Below are 15,952 nucleotides of genomic sequence, written 5' to 3'. Positions count from 1 at the left end.
CCATAAAACCCCTGCGTGGAGCAGACAAAACATCCTGACTGTCTAAATGGTCCCCTTGTTGGGGTGTAGGCTGCTTACCCTTATCCTGCATAGCAATGGCACATGTGATCTGCTAACCAATCTGCTGTCCCATCTGGACAAGAGCCGTATCTTGCATAGCGATGGCTGTGGTAAGCTGCTGGCTGAACTCCTGTCCTATCTAGCGGAAAGCACCCTGGAGCATAGAGGAAAGGGCATCCAGAAACTGCGTCTGCACTACTTGCACTTCCCGGGATGCAAGAGAGACAGAGGCTGAGTGGAAGGAGCCTTTGCACCACCAGTGGATGCAACCGCTGTGGCATGCACTTGCTCATACTGAGCAGCCTCATCAGAGTCATGCGATATATCACGAGGAACACGCTTCAGTGCCATGGTGACTGACCCTGGAGAGAGAGCTCGAATGTAGGTAAGGAGAAATGGATAACAAAAACCCTGTTGTAATGAGCCCCTGAGATAGTGTGTGGAAAACACAAAAATGTGGATGGAAAGGCTCAGAAGAAAGGTCGTCGAAGAAGCTTCAAACCGGAGCCAAAATGGGTCCAAACGGGCTCTGAAAGGCCCCTAAAAAGAGGCTGAGCGAACTGTTTACCCTCTTCTTCTTTTTTCTTTTTCTTTTTTTTCTTTTTTTTTGAGGGGGGGTCCCTAAGACACCTAGGACAGTTAGTACAGCAATAACCAAGACTCCTAAGGCAATTAGGACTGTTGGTTAGTCTAACCTAACCAACCCATGAGGTATTCAACCCTAGCTAGTTTGACCCAACCAAACCTAAACTAACCTAACCAACCAACTAACCTAGCCCAACCCAACTAACCCTAACTAGTTGAACCTTAGGAAGCTAAGTTTTTTTTTTTTTTTGCAGGCGTTGCTTGACGACGGCACGAGACGATGATGGCGAGGGGATGGGGCGAGACGAGGCTAGCTGAGAATCAGGGACGATGGGCAATGTGTGGAGACGGACGGAACGGTGAGGCTACGGACAGCGACGACAGGGGAGAATAGATCATCCGATAGCGACGCAAGAGCAGGTCGTCATGCAAGTCGTAGGAGCAACAATGCCATGCAAGTCGTCTGAAAGAGGACTGCACTGTTGTCGATGACAAAGGTGTGGAGCTCCGGATTTGTTGTTTGCTTCTAATTGGAGAGCTCTTGTTAGTTGTTTGCTCGTGGATTTGTTGTTTGCTCGTGGGTGTCAAGAACCAGCCCTCTCAAGAATGCAAATGTGTGCAATGCATGCAGAATTTGAATGCTGATTGGCCCTCCAATGGGGAGAGCGCCCTCGTGAGTGTACTTGCTTCTATTTTCGACCTACACGCAAGGCGTGTGTGAGATGGCGGATGAATGCAATGTGAATGTAGAATGCTACGTGAGATTCACAATGAAAGGGTGATACCCTTTCATTAATGTCCCTTGAGATCACTCAAGTTCCATCTTCCCATTTACATCTACCCTTAGCCTAGGACCCATGCATCTACCATTCAATGCACCTTAATGCACCCTTCCCTTCCTATTGCCCCTAGGACCTAGACACGTGTGTGCACATTTTTATTAATAGAATAAGTATCACATGTCCAAATTCGATGCCGTCTGAAGTAGTGGCTCCAGCTCAACTAGTCCTATCTACTCAGATGATCCACCGCCATAACAAATTGGTCGATGTCCATCATAAATACATATACATGTTACACCATTGGCATATAATATATAATAATGTTTTAATGTCTACTAATCACAGATTAGTGATTTCTCTTGTCATGACAATGGGCTGCTCGTGGGTATGCTATGGAGCGCTGGTTTTTCCAAATTGAAGCCTCTGACGTAGGCAATCCTTACATCTGTACTTTGCTAGAACATAGTTGTTCTCTCTAGCCAGATTCACCGCTCTACCATTCACGTAGGAGCTGAAGTGAAAGGTGAAAGAGGAAGCAAAGGTGCCAGAGTCGCTCTGATACCAATGTAGAAAAGGAGATAGGGGCAGATTTAGAGAAAGGGGGATAGACTAGCAGAAGGGGAGAGAGATAGGGGAAGAAGGGAGGAGAAGGGTAGGAGAGAGAGAATGTGGTAGGAAGAGGGGAAGAATGAGAGGGAGTAGGGAAGAGAGAGAGAGAGAGAGATTGAGTGAGCGTAGGCAAGAAGGAGGAAGGGAGAGTAGATAGGATTAGATGTCACATCAAAAAGTACACAATAGGAGGTGGAAGGAGACTTATATAGTCCCTCCACATTTCCCACCTAAAGGGCCTCTAACTTCGCCTCTTTTTCCCCTTCATTACACAATGAGGACAAATGCCATTGGAGGGTACAAATATTCTCTAATTGATGACTTCACAAGATAATACTGGGTATATGCTTAGCCAAATCTGAAGTGTTCTCATGCTTTCAGAGGTGGCTGAATATGGTTGAGAATGAATCAAGATGCAAGCTTGTCCCTCAACACAAATAGGGGGGGAGAGTATATGTCAAAGGAGTTTGATGCATTTTTAGCTTCACGGGGCATTGTTCACTCATGCACTACTCCTTACACTCCTCAGCATAATCTTGTTCCTGAAAGAAAGAATAGGTCCACTATGGAGATGACCAGATGCATGCTTAAGGCCAAGTCCTTGCCCAATAAATTTTGGCTTGATGCAATGATGTGTGCCAACTATGTGCTGAATAGAGCACCTACAAGGGCATTGAGGACTGTTACACCTTATGAAGCATGGAAAGGCAGGAAGCCTTCACTTTCACACATGGGAGTTTTGGGTCTCTTGCATATGTCCATGTACCATCTCAGCTGAGACATAAGCTTGATGATAAGACAATCAAATGCATATTTATTGGTTACAGCCAGGAGAGCAGAGGGTATCGGTTGTACCAACCAAATACTAGGAAGATTATTGTCAGTAGAGATGTGCTGAACATTCAGCTTCTCCTCTTGTGGATTGCAAGGCAAAGCCAGAGATTGATGTGTTTGATGCTTTTGACAGCTTGGTACCTCTTTTCCCATCAGGGGGGGATTTTGACCAGCAACCTGAACCACTTTCAGGCCCTCCCACAAGCAATGATCAGCCTCCTTTACATGCTGATTTGCAACCTCCTCTTCCAGCACAAACTAATCCTACTATTCATGATGCAGTGAATGAAGAAAGGGCTCTCAATAGACAGCAAAATTCAGTTCCAAAATGGCTTATTGATACCTAACTGTCAAAGCCAGACACACTCAACTATAGAAGTGAAGGCTGTTCTGTACTCAGCCTCACAGCTGGAAGTGGCAACTGTAGGTTGCTTTTTGCTGAGCCAAGAGATGCATGAGTTACCAAGCAAAAAACAGTTACCAGTGTGGGACACTCTAGTGTCAAAACAACCTGCCCAGTCATTGTCCGTGTAAGCATGCATGACAAGTGAACCCTGATCACCATAGAAGAGAGCTAGATCTTGAGTACCTTTGAGATATCTGAAGACTCTCTTCACTACCTGCCAATGCTGTGAACTAGGCATGTGCATGAACCGGCTGAGCTGGGATACAGCATACTACAAATCAAGACGGGTATGGCACAAGTAAATGAGACATCCAACAGCCTGCTGGTAGAGGGTGACATCACATGGTAGACTCCCATCAGAAGCAGAAAATTTGACTTGCAGATCTTGATATATGTCAGCCATCCTCCACTACTCTCTACACTGACAGCCAGAGTGCTTTGGCTATTGCGCATAATCCAGTCTTTCATGCGCGTACCAAGCACATTGAGGTTCACTATCATTATGTTCGAGAGCGCTTGTCAACGGGAGACATAGAGTTGTCCTACATTCCGACTTGAGGACAACTTAGCAGATCTGTTTACAAAGGCACTTCCTCATCCCAAGTTTGAAGCTTTTCGTCAGGCTTTACACTTGGTTCCCTTTGTTACAAAATCTGCCCTGCCTTGTACATTCATAGGTGGCTATATCCCTTGGGATGAACATGTGCCACCATGACCAAAAAATACCAGGTATTCTGCGACGTTTCCAGGATGCTTCAGGTCATACCATGGAGGGGGGTTTGTAGGCCATCATCTCTCGGTCATATTGATGCCCTATGGGCCCTGGTATGTGCCTTGTAGGCATAGTTATAGGCACTTCAGTGTTCTAGTGCCTTTTATGCCACATAGGACACTTAGTCCTATGTGACACCTGGGACACTTAGTCCTAGGGTCTCTTTCATGTACTTTGTACTTGCTTTTCTTTTCATCATTCTAGTGAGACAGCTTTTGCTTGCAGTGTCCTTGTACTTTGCTTCTCTCCGCACTTTGACCCTACAATACGCACAAGTGAGATTAGAGTAGCTTGTTTGAGTTTTACACTTATGAACTTGGGTATCACAAAGATCCTGTTATGTCTCCCCATCGAGCATTTAATGTATTTCGTTCCTTTCACCAAAATCTATTTTGATTACTCATCACAAGTCTTTAACTGAAGGCTGGATGAATGCCAGTTTCACTAGAAATTTTACATGAATGACGGAAAAATGTCTGGGCATGCGTGAAACTCCGTTAAAAAAAGAGAACAGCAAAAAGGGGGAAAGGGGGGGGGGGGGGAGGCTCTGTTTTGGGTGAGGGGGATCCTCTTCTCAAACGATCATTACAGAAGCCACAAAATAAACATCAAATAAAACCCCAATAATGTTTAAGATGCTACACTTGCTTGATATGGCAAGATTTACTTAACTTAAATAGCAGTGCCCGATGCCGTGCAAGGCCAACTTGTAAGCGCCCTAAAGGTAGCACAATATTTCCTATAACAGATCTGAGCTCCGTACTAGTCACAGTCCAGCGTTTCAAAAGCAAATCTGCATCCACCACTGGACCGCCCATTTGATCAGCAACAATGTCTGCAATTCGGTGAATCAAACCACTCTTCTGCAACCCGAGCGTGCCAACTCTGCAGCTCAAAGCCATGGACACAGCCTTCTGTTCAATATTGACAAGATCAAGATCTGTTGCTCTGTTGACCAGGACAGCTTCTTGAGTCCTATTGTCAGAAACAGGAGTGTCTTGCAACTCGACAAGAGCAGGCATCATGTTTGGGGGTAAGTCTGTTACTACTCCGCACACGTCGTAAAATCCATCCACAATTTTATCATCGTAGTTAAGAGCATTGTGTTTCTGCAAACATGAAATTCAGAAATCCTTACAAAAATGGAGCCTGTGTAATATGATCCCAAAATTTGATTGTAGCAGTTATTTTCATTTCACTGGCATTCTAAAAATTACAACTGCATGAGATGTTAGCTGTTCCTCCAGTTAGATTTTAGCTGTTCCTACACGAAAAGAAATGTTACCTGAATGGACTACTTCAAATACTGTACTTGGACAGACAAAGGACTACTCAATAACAAGGAGTCAATGCTTACATAAAAAGTATAAAACATAGACATTATGATTGAAACGTTTCTAACATCATCCAATACTTATTATTATTATTATTGTTGACATAAGAAAGTCATAAAAAATGATATAGATATAACAAGGTTAAAAACAGATCCAAAAAGACACACTAATAGAACCCTGTGCACAAATTATGGCTACTACAAAATTAACAGAGTATAAAACCACGAAAAGAAATGTTACCTGAATGGACCACTTCAAATACTGTACTTGGACAGACAAAGGACTACTCAATAACAAGGAGTCAATGCTTACATAAAAAGTATAAAACATAGACATTATGATTGAAACGTTTCTAACATCATCCAATACTTATTATTATTATTATTGTTGACATAAGAAAGTCATAAAAAATGATATAGATATAACAAGGTTAAAAACAGATCCAAAAAGACACACTAATAGAACCCTGTGCACAAATTATGGCTACTACAAAATTAACAGAGTATAAAACCAATTTAACACACGTCCTAACACCTACATGGAAAAGTATTGTTCAGATAACACTCTGGAAAATCAAGCTCTTGTAGCTGCAATAAACTATAGGATTCAAGTATAACAGACATTTGATCTGTTGGAAAAGTATTATTGACTGTAGGACTGATCAGGATATGGCTATTGCAAGACTTCAGAGGCACACATACCAATCTAATCAGCAATCTGAAAGGCCCTACCTCATGGGACCATGTACTATGAGAAAAGATAAAAATATTCTCAGGAGATAGGGTCCCAATCATCTTTTTAGCACAACTGTTAGAATACTTCGTGTTACAATCTCATGTGTACATAGGTTAGTGTGTGGGTTGAGTTAGTACACTAGGGCATGGGGATCTAAGCCTAAACTTATCTTTTATGTAAAGGATTCCTTATGTTCAAATAAATGTACATTGTAGGTCAGCTTTTGTTGTATGGACCACTTTGTGTCCTCTATAGCTCATATGAACCTAAGACCTCCTCTACTTGATTGTATCTATTCCCATCATGTTTATGCTCAAAAAGGGCTTGGGAAGGTTGAGGGAGAAAGTAGTTTGTATAGCTACAAGGGCTTGAGATCAAAAGAAGCTTCTTTTGAAATGGCGCAAAATGCAAATATGTTTTTGGGGTTCTGGCCCAGGAGGACAACTTGGATGGTACAATTATTCTTTGTGGAGCTTTATGGTCAAAAACGTGTTTGTGGCAAAACCTTGTGGAGTTATGTCAAAGGGCATGTCACTCGTCTAGGTGACAGTTGCTAGACAAGGTAGCAGGAAGCATGCCCAGATTGTCCAAGCACAACCAAGAGTACCTTGTATGCCCACTCCGAATAAGCAAAGATGGGATGCCAGAGACTATGTCTCTGATTGCTCTGTCAATGAAGAGGTTCATTCTTTTTCATATCCAATTGGCTAAAGTATCAAAGTAAGCATTGTACACTTTAAAAAGCATGTGCTAGGCCATTAATGAAACTCTCAGACTAGGGCCTCTCTCTTTTGAAAAGACAACTTGATGGTATTAAGATGCATGAAGAAGATTCCATCTCAAAACACTTCACAAAGATACAGGGTCTTCATGAGCAGTAGCTCAATACTGATGCATTGATTCTAAACAATCAATTCATTTCCAACGCATTGAACTCTTTGCTAGATTCATCCTTTGACATGTCACTCAATCTGTGTATGAGGGGTAATCCCAACGCACTCACATTCCAAGAATTAGTGTGTCAGACCCCGGTTTACAAATGTAAGCTTTGACCTATAATTCGTTTCTCTACCTGTGTGTCTCTCTAATTCAGAACTCACTACTGGGTTTCCGAGACATAATCTCCACCCAACCTATCACGACCTGCTTGGGCCCACATAGGCATCAAAATTTCAATACCTACCCTATGGTACCTATTTTGATAATCTCCTACCTCCCACGGTGCAGTCACCGGGCATCCTTTATGAGGCTGATTCTTCACTTGTTCTGCATGGATTCAATCATATTGATTGGGCTGGCTGTTCGGACACCCGTGTGTCACATAGTGGCAACTGTTCCATTCTTGGTACTTCATGCATTTCGTGGTTCAGCAAGAGGCAGAGTACAGTCAGCGCTTCTACGCAGTTAAGTTCAAGCACAGGGGCTCTCACGAGGCACCGTGGGTGAAAGAGGATTTTTTCACAGATTATCACCACCTGCTTTCCACATATAAGGAGGCTTTTCAACTACCCTCGTTCTAATTTCAGCAGTTCTATTCAGCCTATTGGATAGAGATTTATTCAGTTATTATTTTCCCTCTTTGGAGGCCCCTTAATTACTCCTCAGATTCTCACACTCATCTCACAGCTTCCACTTGTGTTTACAAGCCGCCTCCCCACTTGAAGAGGATGGAGCAGCTGTGTCCAAGATCTCCAAATGAAAAAAGGCCAGAGTTGTGGCAACTGCAGCTGAGGAACCCATACCCTTCTCCCTCTTAGGGCATTGCCTCCCACAATCACCCTTTGTGCCGCATTGGTTGCATGTCCGCTCCGCCTTCAAGGCATTTGGATCTTCATCGGGCTTCTTCTTGAGGATTGGGATGGAGAAGATTTCCACTTACCTTACCCTCATTGTGGTTGTTTCGCCCTTTCGCCTGCAAAGCGGCCAAGGCATCTGAACCTCCACCGTTCTGGCAACTCTCCTCGTCATAGGCACAAGCCCCACCCATGCCAGAGTGTTTAGCCACCCATTGGTGATGAAGAGTAGTAAAATGATGAGTACTATAAGGCATGGAATAGCAACGTGATAGCCATTTTCTCCGAAGAGATCTCCTTCCTTGCTTGAAGGACCTGCTGAAGAGCTTACAACTTATTGATTGCTCGTGCATGGTTGCTGACATCGTGGGGCTCAACACACACATCTATGCTTCCAAGAAGACACACTTCATTGTGAACACCTTATTGTAGAGGGATGTCAAATGCTCCCAAATTCCTTTTGATAGCGTCATGTGCTTCACATGATTAATTACTAGAGAGGTGAAAGAACGGACCCAGGCATTAACATAGTCCCACAATTGTGCCAATGTCTACGCCTCCTTTTGTTCAAGGATGCCAAGGTGCTCTGCATTCATATATGGCCTGACAAGAATGGAATCACTGACTGCAACGCTGATTCTATCATGACCTTCCCCACACCATAGTTGTTGCCATCCAACTGAGGTCTGTGGGAAATGTGAAAAGGACTGGGATCTTCACAGGCTTCTCAGCCATCTCAAGTGTACTTGCCATCTCGCGGGGTGAGCCTCCTCTTGTGGAAAAAAAGGGAGAATGGGTGGGAAAGAGGGACTGTATGCACATTTGCCACACCTCCTCCCTGAACTATGCAGACCTTCAGCCACGTCTTCTTCCACCACAAACTGTCCACGACGCAGCTAGCCACCAGCTCGCGATGTCCTAGTCCAAGGCTTTTAAACAATTGTGCTTTGATACCATGTCAGAGTGCAGCAAAATATGTGAACCAAAAGACGGAGAGCAGATTTGCAAAGAGAGAACATCAAAACCGCAACTAGAGGGAGTGTACTGTGCAAGTAACTCCAGAAAAAACTTTGCTTCAGTAGCTGAGGAACCTCCAAATACAATATGATAATACAAGGGCCAATGTGCCCTTTATATTGGGGGAAACCCCTATTGGTCGGACTGGTTTGTTAGGCCGCCAGGCCCTGGTGGGCTGGTCAACTTGTCTGGTCAGGCCACTTGACCCCAGGGTTAGGTGGTTGGTTGGCTAAAACTGGCCCCACCCCCTCTGCACAGGCTGGCCATTTGTGGCACTTAGGAGCCTCTAAACCAGCCTTGTTATCAGCCCATCAACCAGTCCCACTTGCTCCTGACAGTATGCCGTGGCAAGTCCCCCCAACTATCTGCAGAATACAACACCTCTCTTTTGCAGGCACACTCACATAGAAGCCCTCAATCCCTAATGTACGGACAAGAGATGACCAAATTTAACAATTGCACCTAATTATGAGGATGTAAGGGCAAGACAAGTGGTTTCGTGTGCCTCGAAGCTCAGTACGAGTTTCCAAAGAAGTTGCCTTTCCAGAAAAAGCTTGTCAGGAAAGATATAGTACAGCAAGCCAGTAATCAATGTTATTATTAGGGGCCTGTATGCACAGGAACCCTAGCAGTGTGAAATAAACTCAAACCTCACAAGAATCTCCCTCAGGTAGAGCAACAAACACTCACTGAGATAACTCAAAGACAACAACAAATAGCGAAGAGATAGAACTCAGTTTATTCATTCTCTAAGTGTGGGAAAATCTGCTCAGGAAGAGCAAGAACAACCAGCCAAGATGCTGGATACAAAATCACAATCAATGTGACCGCTCAGACTGAGAACTACAAAATAAAAATATCTGCCACACTCCACGCTGTTCAATGGGCCTCCAAAGGCTTCAGAGTTTGCATAAGTAAAGTGGCCAAAATGCCAACCCTTTTATTGGCTGAGAACAGATCCCAGTCAGCCGACTAGGCCTGTATCTAGCACATCTGGCTTGACCAAACCTGCCTTGGATTCCAACTGGATCTGCGCTAATCTATTGCAAATGTTGGCACCTATTTCCGGGGCTGTTTGTGCACTCTCCATGCTGCATTTTCATGCTCCATCTGCTGCTCCTCGCCACATAGACAGCAAGGCTGTTACAGACCTTGTACCTTAAAATACAGATGCCCCCCTCCATCCAAAAGCTGCCATGTGTCATTGCGGATGTACCAAGAGCTGTTCCAGGTGCTGCCAGTTCTCTGAATCTACTCCAGACCATGCCAATCTGTCCTACCTCCTACAATGCCCTCCTCCTCAATTGGGGAGCTCACAGGAGGGTCAGTGACACTCCAACACTCCCTCTCAATGGCATGACAGTGTGTGCCAATACAAATCACAAAATCCCCTGAGCTCAATACTAGAGCGATAGGTTGGATGTTCCCTTCAGGTACCTCAAAACCTGAAACCTGCTTTCATGTGATCCTCCCTCAATTTGGATGAGAACTGACAAAGAACTCCTAATGCAAAAGCTCTTCAGGTCTGGTGTTAGTTACGTACAACAAACTCCCAACTATTCCCGGTAGATTGCTGCAGTCAACAAGCTAAGATTCTTCATTGCTCAGCTTCAGTCCAACCATAGCTTGGCTTCAGTCCATTGGGGTTGGTGCTGCCTTGCACTCGTGCATGTGAAACTTTTTCAACACCTCCTTGCAGTGCTTTTCTTGACAAATAAATATGTTGTCATCTTTCTGCCATAATAGAGCAGTCCCAAGTTTATCATTTCAAACTCCTTCATAAAAAGCCCCTGACCTCCTGGATCTTGCTCCTATGATCACTGTATCATCTACGTACAGCATTACAATCATGGTCTTACCTCCTTTGCTGGAAAGATAGAGGTTAGAACCTGATGGACTACGAGACAAAACTATCTCATGGAAATAGTCATCAAGTGTGGGGCCACCAGTGAATGTTACCTTCAATTTTAGATAGATAATACCCGATCACCTAGACGGCACACACGCTGACGGTATATGGATCTGATGGTCAACACACACACTGATTTGTGACTGTAGGCATCTAAAGATTTTCCATAGATTCTAGTCCTTTGCGATTTCAGATGAAGAAAATCCAGCATTAGGCTGTATGTCACTATTTGCCTTTTTTACAATGCTGATCGTGGTCCTCTCTCTCTCTCTCTCTCTCTCTCTCTCTCTCTTTCACACACACGTGATGAACGGATGCCGCTGAGCTTGTTGTGAGGAACGTATCCCAATGTACAAACATGGATTTCCGGCAGCGTCAAATGCTCTTTCAAGAAACCATTCAGAATCTCTTTTTCTCTTTTTGTACACTACCGATAAAGTTTCTAAGCAAACGAGCGACGAGAAGCAACATCTGTCAATAAACATGTGAGCATTCTGGTTTCCCTATGACTCACCCAATATCGATATGCCACCGCCTCTGCTGTAGTGTTCCCATGAGTTGGGTAAGAACCTAGGCTGATTTGCTTAGCGGTCTCTATCTGGGCTGCCTCCGGATCATAGTTGACACTAAGAGCCATGGCCACTTGTACTTGATACTCCTCTTCTTCAAACGAAAGATCTCGGCTATTCAACAGTCCTACTGCAGTGGTCTCATCTCGAGCATCGGGCATGCTTGCATCCAAATTCATAGAAGCGGCTGGGGCGGAACCTAGACTGATTTGCTTGGCTGTTTCTATTTGAGCTGCCTCCGGATCATACTTGACACTAAGAGCCATGGCCACTTGTACCTGATACTCCTCCTGCAATGCAATGTCCTGGCTATTCATCAATTCCACGGCAGCAGTTTCAGCTCTCGCATCGAGGATGCCTGGGTTGGCTTCCACGGAATCAACAGAGATAGGAAGGCGTGGGTTTGATACGCTTGCCGCTTCCTCTTGCGTTTCGCCTCGAGCAGGAGAACCTTCATCCGTCGAGTGTGTAAGGCCGGCATTCTGATTGGCGGCCAATTGCGGGGAAAGGATATTCCTGGAGGCGGTGAACAAAGACGAGAGAGCGGAGGATGGTTTGTGGTCAGCGGCGGAAGCGGAGGCGGGATCAGAGAAGGAAAGTCTGTGGCCGAAGTGAGAAGGGGGGCGTTTGGGACTGTCGGAGGAGTCATCGGGGGTACCAGAGAGGTGGAGTTTACGGAGAAGGTTCTTCATGATGGGGAAGAAGTGATGTTAGGAGGGAGAAGAGAAGAAATCGAAGGAGATGGAGAGGAATTGGTGGCGATGGAGATGGAGATGGAGATGGAGATGAAGAGGGAGCATTGCAGCTCTGATGATTGAGAGCTCTGAAAGACAGAGAGATTTCTTCGGTTTGGGTCACGGGAACTTTGGGAGGGAGGAAGACAAAAAAACAAACAAGACCTTACTACTGTTCCAGGTCAAACTCTGTGTGTGTGTGTGTGTGTGTGTTTTCACGAAAAAAAAAGTGTGTGTATTCACGAAAAAAAAAAAGTGTGAGTGCAGTATGAATGGATCGACACCTGTTGACCCCGTGAAACGGAGATGACGTAGCTCTGATGTTGTGGTGGCAGTGCATGACGATGCAAGTCGCGTGGTGCTAATGTGGCGTCATCAAAACTCGACCTTCCCTCAAAGCCCTTCTTCACTTGGTGGGGAACGAACCGGGTCAGAACGTGCTCCAGAATCCAACTCGCACATCCGTTAGCCACTCGCCATATTCTTAAGCGCTTGCCTCGTTCTCGTTGACAGCAACACGATCATGATGTAGCAATGTCATGATGATGTGGCAATGCAACTCGCTAGTTCCAAGACACTACATGGGGTGGCATGGTCGTGGCCACACAAGGGAATCACTCAGGTCGGAAACCGCCAGCTTTTCACTGCATTCAAGAGCACCTTCCTCCAAGAGAGCAGTCCCATGCCCCATTTCCCTACACCTTCTCCCTTACACTATTCCATTTTCCTCCATCATCCTTTCGAGTGTTGCTTTCTCATCTCCATACCTACCTACCTACCTTTGCCTCTCTCCTTCACACTTTGCCTTTGACTTTTTCAATCCTTTCGCATGTTTTGACTTGGAATAATTTGCCACTTAGTCACCCCTAACTCTCTCAACACCACCACCCTTGATGCTACTATTAGTTATTCCATCCACATTCTCAATCCTTATTACCAAGTGCTTCTTTGACCAAAACCTAACCTAACATCCCATCCACCCATGCAAACTACCTCATGCAATGCACATCGCTATTACCTAGTTAATTTTCATGGGGTCATCCTCCCAATCTGGGTGAATGGTTCCACGCCCCATTTTATATCAATGTCATCCATCACATGAGAACGCGACAAGCCAACTACAAGCTTTTGATCCTTCAAAACTAGTTTTATCTTTTATGGACATATAGAAATCTCTCATGCCCATAACACAAACCAACAAAGAATAAGGCCATTCTAGATTGTCAACTTTCCTTTATACATTATTTGAACCCCTCTTAAGTTAGTATTGTTCGCCCTTTCCTTCAATTATCTAATTTCATATGCATCATCACTTTCTCAACACGTGCTTATACATTAAGGAAGTTATCACATGCCTAGAAGATGATATTTAGTTCCTTCCTCACTCATATCAAAGTTGTTGTGGCTCTATAATTCCTAGCATTGTGGATAGGTACAAGCCTCACTACTTATGTGGCATAAACCTTGCCTGTCTTGCATTTTGAGTGAATGAAAAATCAACCAAAAACATGACATTACTACAAGTGCTCAATAAATAGTCCTAATAAAGCTCCTTGTCCAAGCCATTCAAATATTTTTATCGTTTGTGAAATATTGCATATATCTCCAAGCCTTGGAACAAGGCAACACTATGCAGGCAAGTTCAACCATCCATGGATCAATATTCTAGGAGTTGTCCCCTTCTCTACTTCAAATAAAGTCATGCCCTACGTTGCCCCCTCATGAGTGATGATCCAAAACCCTAATAAGAGCATACATTTCTAAAGTGTCTTATAATAGAAACCCAAATGACATTGACCAAGTAAAGACGCCTTGGTGTTACATGAGTGTTGTTCCAAAACCCTAGCTTTATAGAAAAGGAGCATACATTTCTAAGGCATTTTATAATAGAAACCCGAATGACAATGACCAAGTGAAGAAGCCTTGATGTTCCATATAGCTCAAAGACCTCCCAGATTGAGAGAGCCATGGCCCATAAAGTTCATCCGAAGGAAATTGAAATCCTATCTTTCTAAAATGTGAAATTGCATATGTTAAAAAAGGAGCATTCAATTGCTCTTGTAACACTAGGGATGCACGTTCAACCCTTTCAAAAAGTGTGGTTAAGTTTTTGTGCTTCTTGACATATGCATTAAGAGGGCACACATTTTGATATCATTTCACTATCATAATGATCTAGACACATCAATACCTTCCTTTGCCATGAAGGAAACCCATGAACCTTGGTTTGATTAGCAATTTGGAGTTCAATTGCCCATCACCCATCGCGCATCTTTAATGTAACATCGCTCTCCTCTCCTTTTCCTCTCCTAGAGTGGAAGTCCTAAACTTAAAATTTATACAATAATAATAAGAAACTACATCAATCCTCAATAAAATTTTTCATGGAGATAATCTATGTACTCAACCCCTCTAAAAAATATAGTATTCTAGCATACTATCAACTAAAAATGGCATTAACAATTATGTGATGTCACCATGTAGTTCCACCAATAACATGAAACACATATGCAATTCTTTCTCTCGTGAAGTCTTTTGAAACATGCCTTCATGCTATAATCCCTTCATGTCATTGTGTTTTTACAATTGTATGTTTCATGATTGTGCATGATCTAATTAAGGAGAAATTGGAAATATTTTGGAAATCGTGAGGTATATATGCATGGCATTTGGTAGTGTTGGCTTTTGGCAAGCAAAAAGTATTAAATGCCATCAAGTCTGTGTCATTTTTATATCCAACTCATATTTGGGAGAGGATCTAGTGTTAATGTTGAGCTTGTGCCAAGGGATGTGTAGCCTATAATTTTTATTTCCCACCTTGCATTAGTGTTCACTCACAGGTTTTCGATTGTTTTGACTCTACATAAAGCTATTTGAGCAACACCATCTCTGTGGATACATTTTGTGAAAAAGAAAGCTTTTCCATTATCAACCCTTGTGCCTTGTGGTATGCCCTTGTAAATGCTGAATAAGAAATTGCTCCCTTGTAAGTATGATTGTCTTTGATAGACCAATTTGTATGGAGATTTGTGTCAATTTAGGGTCTATAGATGATGTGCATATGAACCAATGCTTTGTCTCAACATAGATTTCATTCCAACATGTCTACATACTTAAGGACAAATAGATGTACACAACATGTACACATACTATTAAAAAAATAGGTTGGATTGACAAAACTATCTCTACCTACCTTCTAAGTGCGCCTTCCTCAATCTTTTCATCATGAATCACAAACTCAATGAAGAAGTCTTTTAGATAGCTACTTGAATAGGATAGGTACCATGCATAATTGATAGATCAATATGCCAATTTTTCATCCACCTTCCTCAACACAAGTATATTGAGAAGGTCTTTCAGATACATAGTGGAAAAGGATACCACACACAAGCAATAAATTACTATGCTAATACAACATGCCGTTGTAAAAATTCCTACAAGACCCTAAGTTGATTCATCAAAGAGTAGATGTTGACAAAGTTGTGCATTGGGAAATATCAATCAACCCAAATAGCTCGGTGCATGGTGCAAACAAATTTTTTGTGGGTATGACATCAAGTAATAAAACAAACATACCATGGATACAATTCCCAATACTATAAATTTGTATGCAAACTATTCATGAAAACAAAAATGTATGATTTCTTACAACGAAAGAATAGGAGATCAAATATTGGATAGATGAATTCTTCAAAATGAAGTATTACATAAATTTATCTCAATGCAGAGCACAAGAAAATATACAATTGAAATTTGTTAAATGCATATTTTTCTTTCTCATTTGAGGATCCATTCATATGCTACGTGCTACAT

General features: G+C 43.1%; 1 protein-coding gene across 1 annotated transcript in view; it reads right to left on the bottom strand.

Annotated features, from left to right (window-relative positions):
- Nucleotides 1-12,276, bottom strand: part of LOC147903528 (putative serine/threonine-protein kinase SIS8) — a 139,044-nt gene extending 126,768 nt beyond the window's left edge. Inside the window, exons 1-3 of the mRNA XM_087399712.1 lie at nucleotides 11,351-12,276; nucleotides 4,721-5,157; nucleotide 4,308 (exon numbers count right to left, since the gene is read on the bottom strand). Of these exons, the coding sequence (XP_087255838.1) occupies nucleotide 4,308; nucleotides 4,721-5,157; nucleotides 11,351-12,097 (1,185 nt within the window). The 5' untranslated portion in view covers nucleotides 12,098-12,276. The remainder of the gene's footprint in view (nucleotides 1-4,307; nucleotides 4,309-4,720; nucleotides 5,158-11,350) is intronic.
- Between the last annotated feature and the right edge of the window lie 3,676 nt (nucleotides 12,277-15,952).

The sequence above is a fragment of the Dipteris shenzhenensis genome, chromosome 3 (genome assembly GCF_047967505.1).
Source record: "Dipteris shenzhenensis isolate YYH24624 ecotype China chromosome 3, Dip_SZ_1.0, whole genome shotgun sequence".
Classification (NCBI taxonomy): domain Eukaryota; kingdom Viridiplantae; phylum Streptophyta; class Polypodiopsida; order Gleicheniales; family Dipteridaceae; genus Dipteris; species Dipteris shenzhenensis.
The sequence above is the reverse complement of the archived record's forward strand: the minus strand, read 5'-3'. Positions and strand labels throughout refer to the sequence as shown.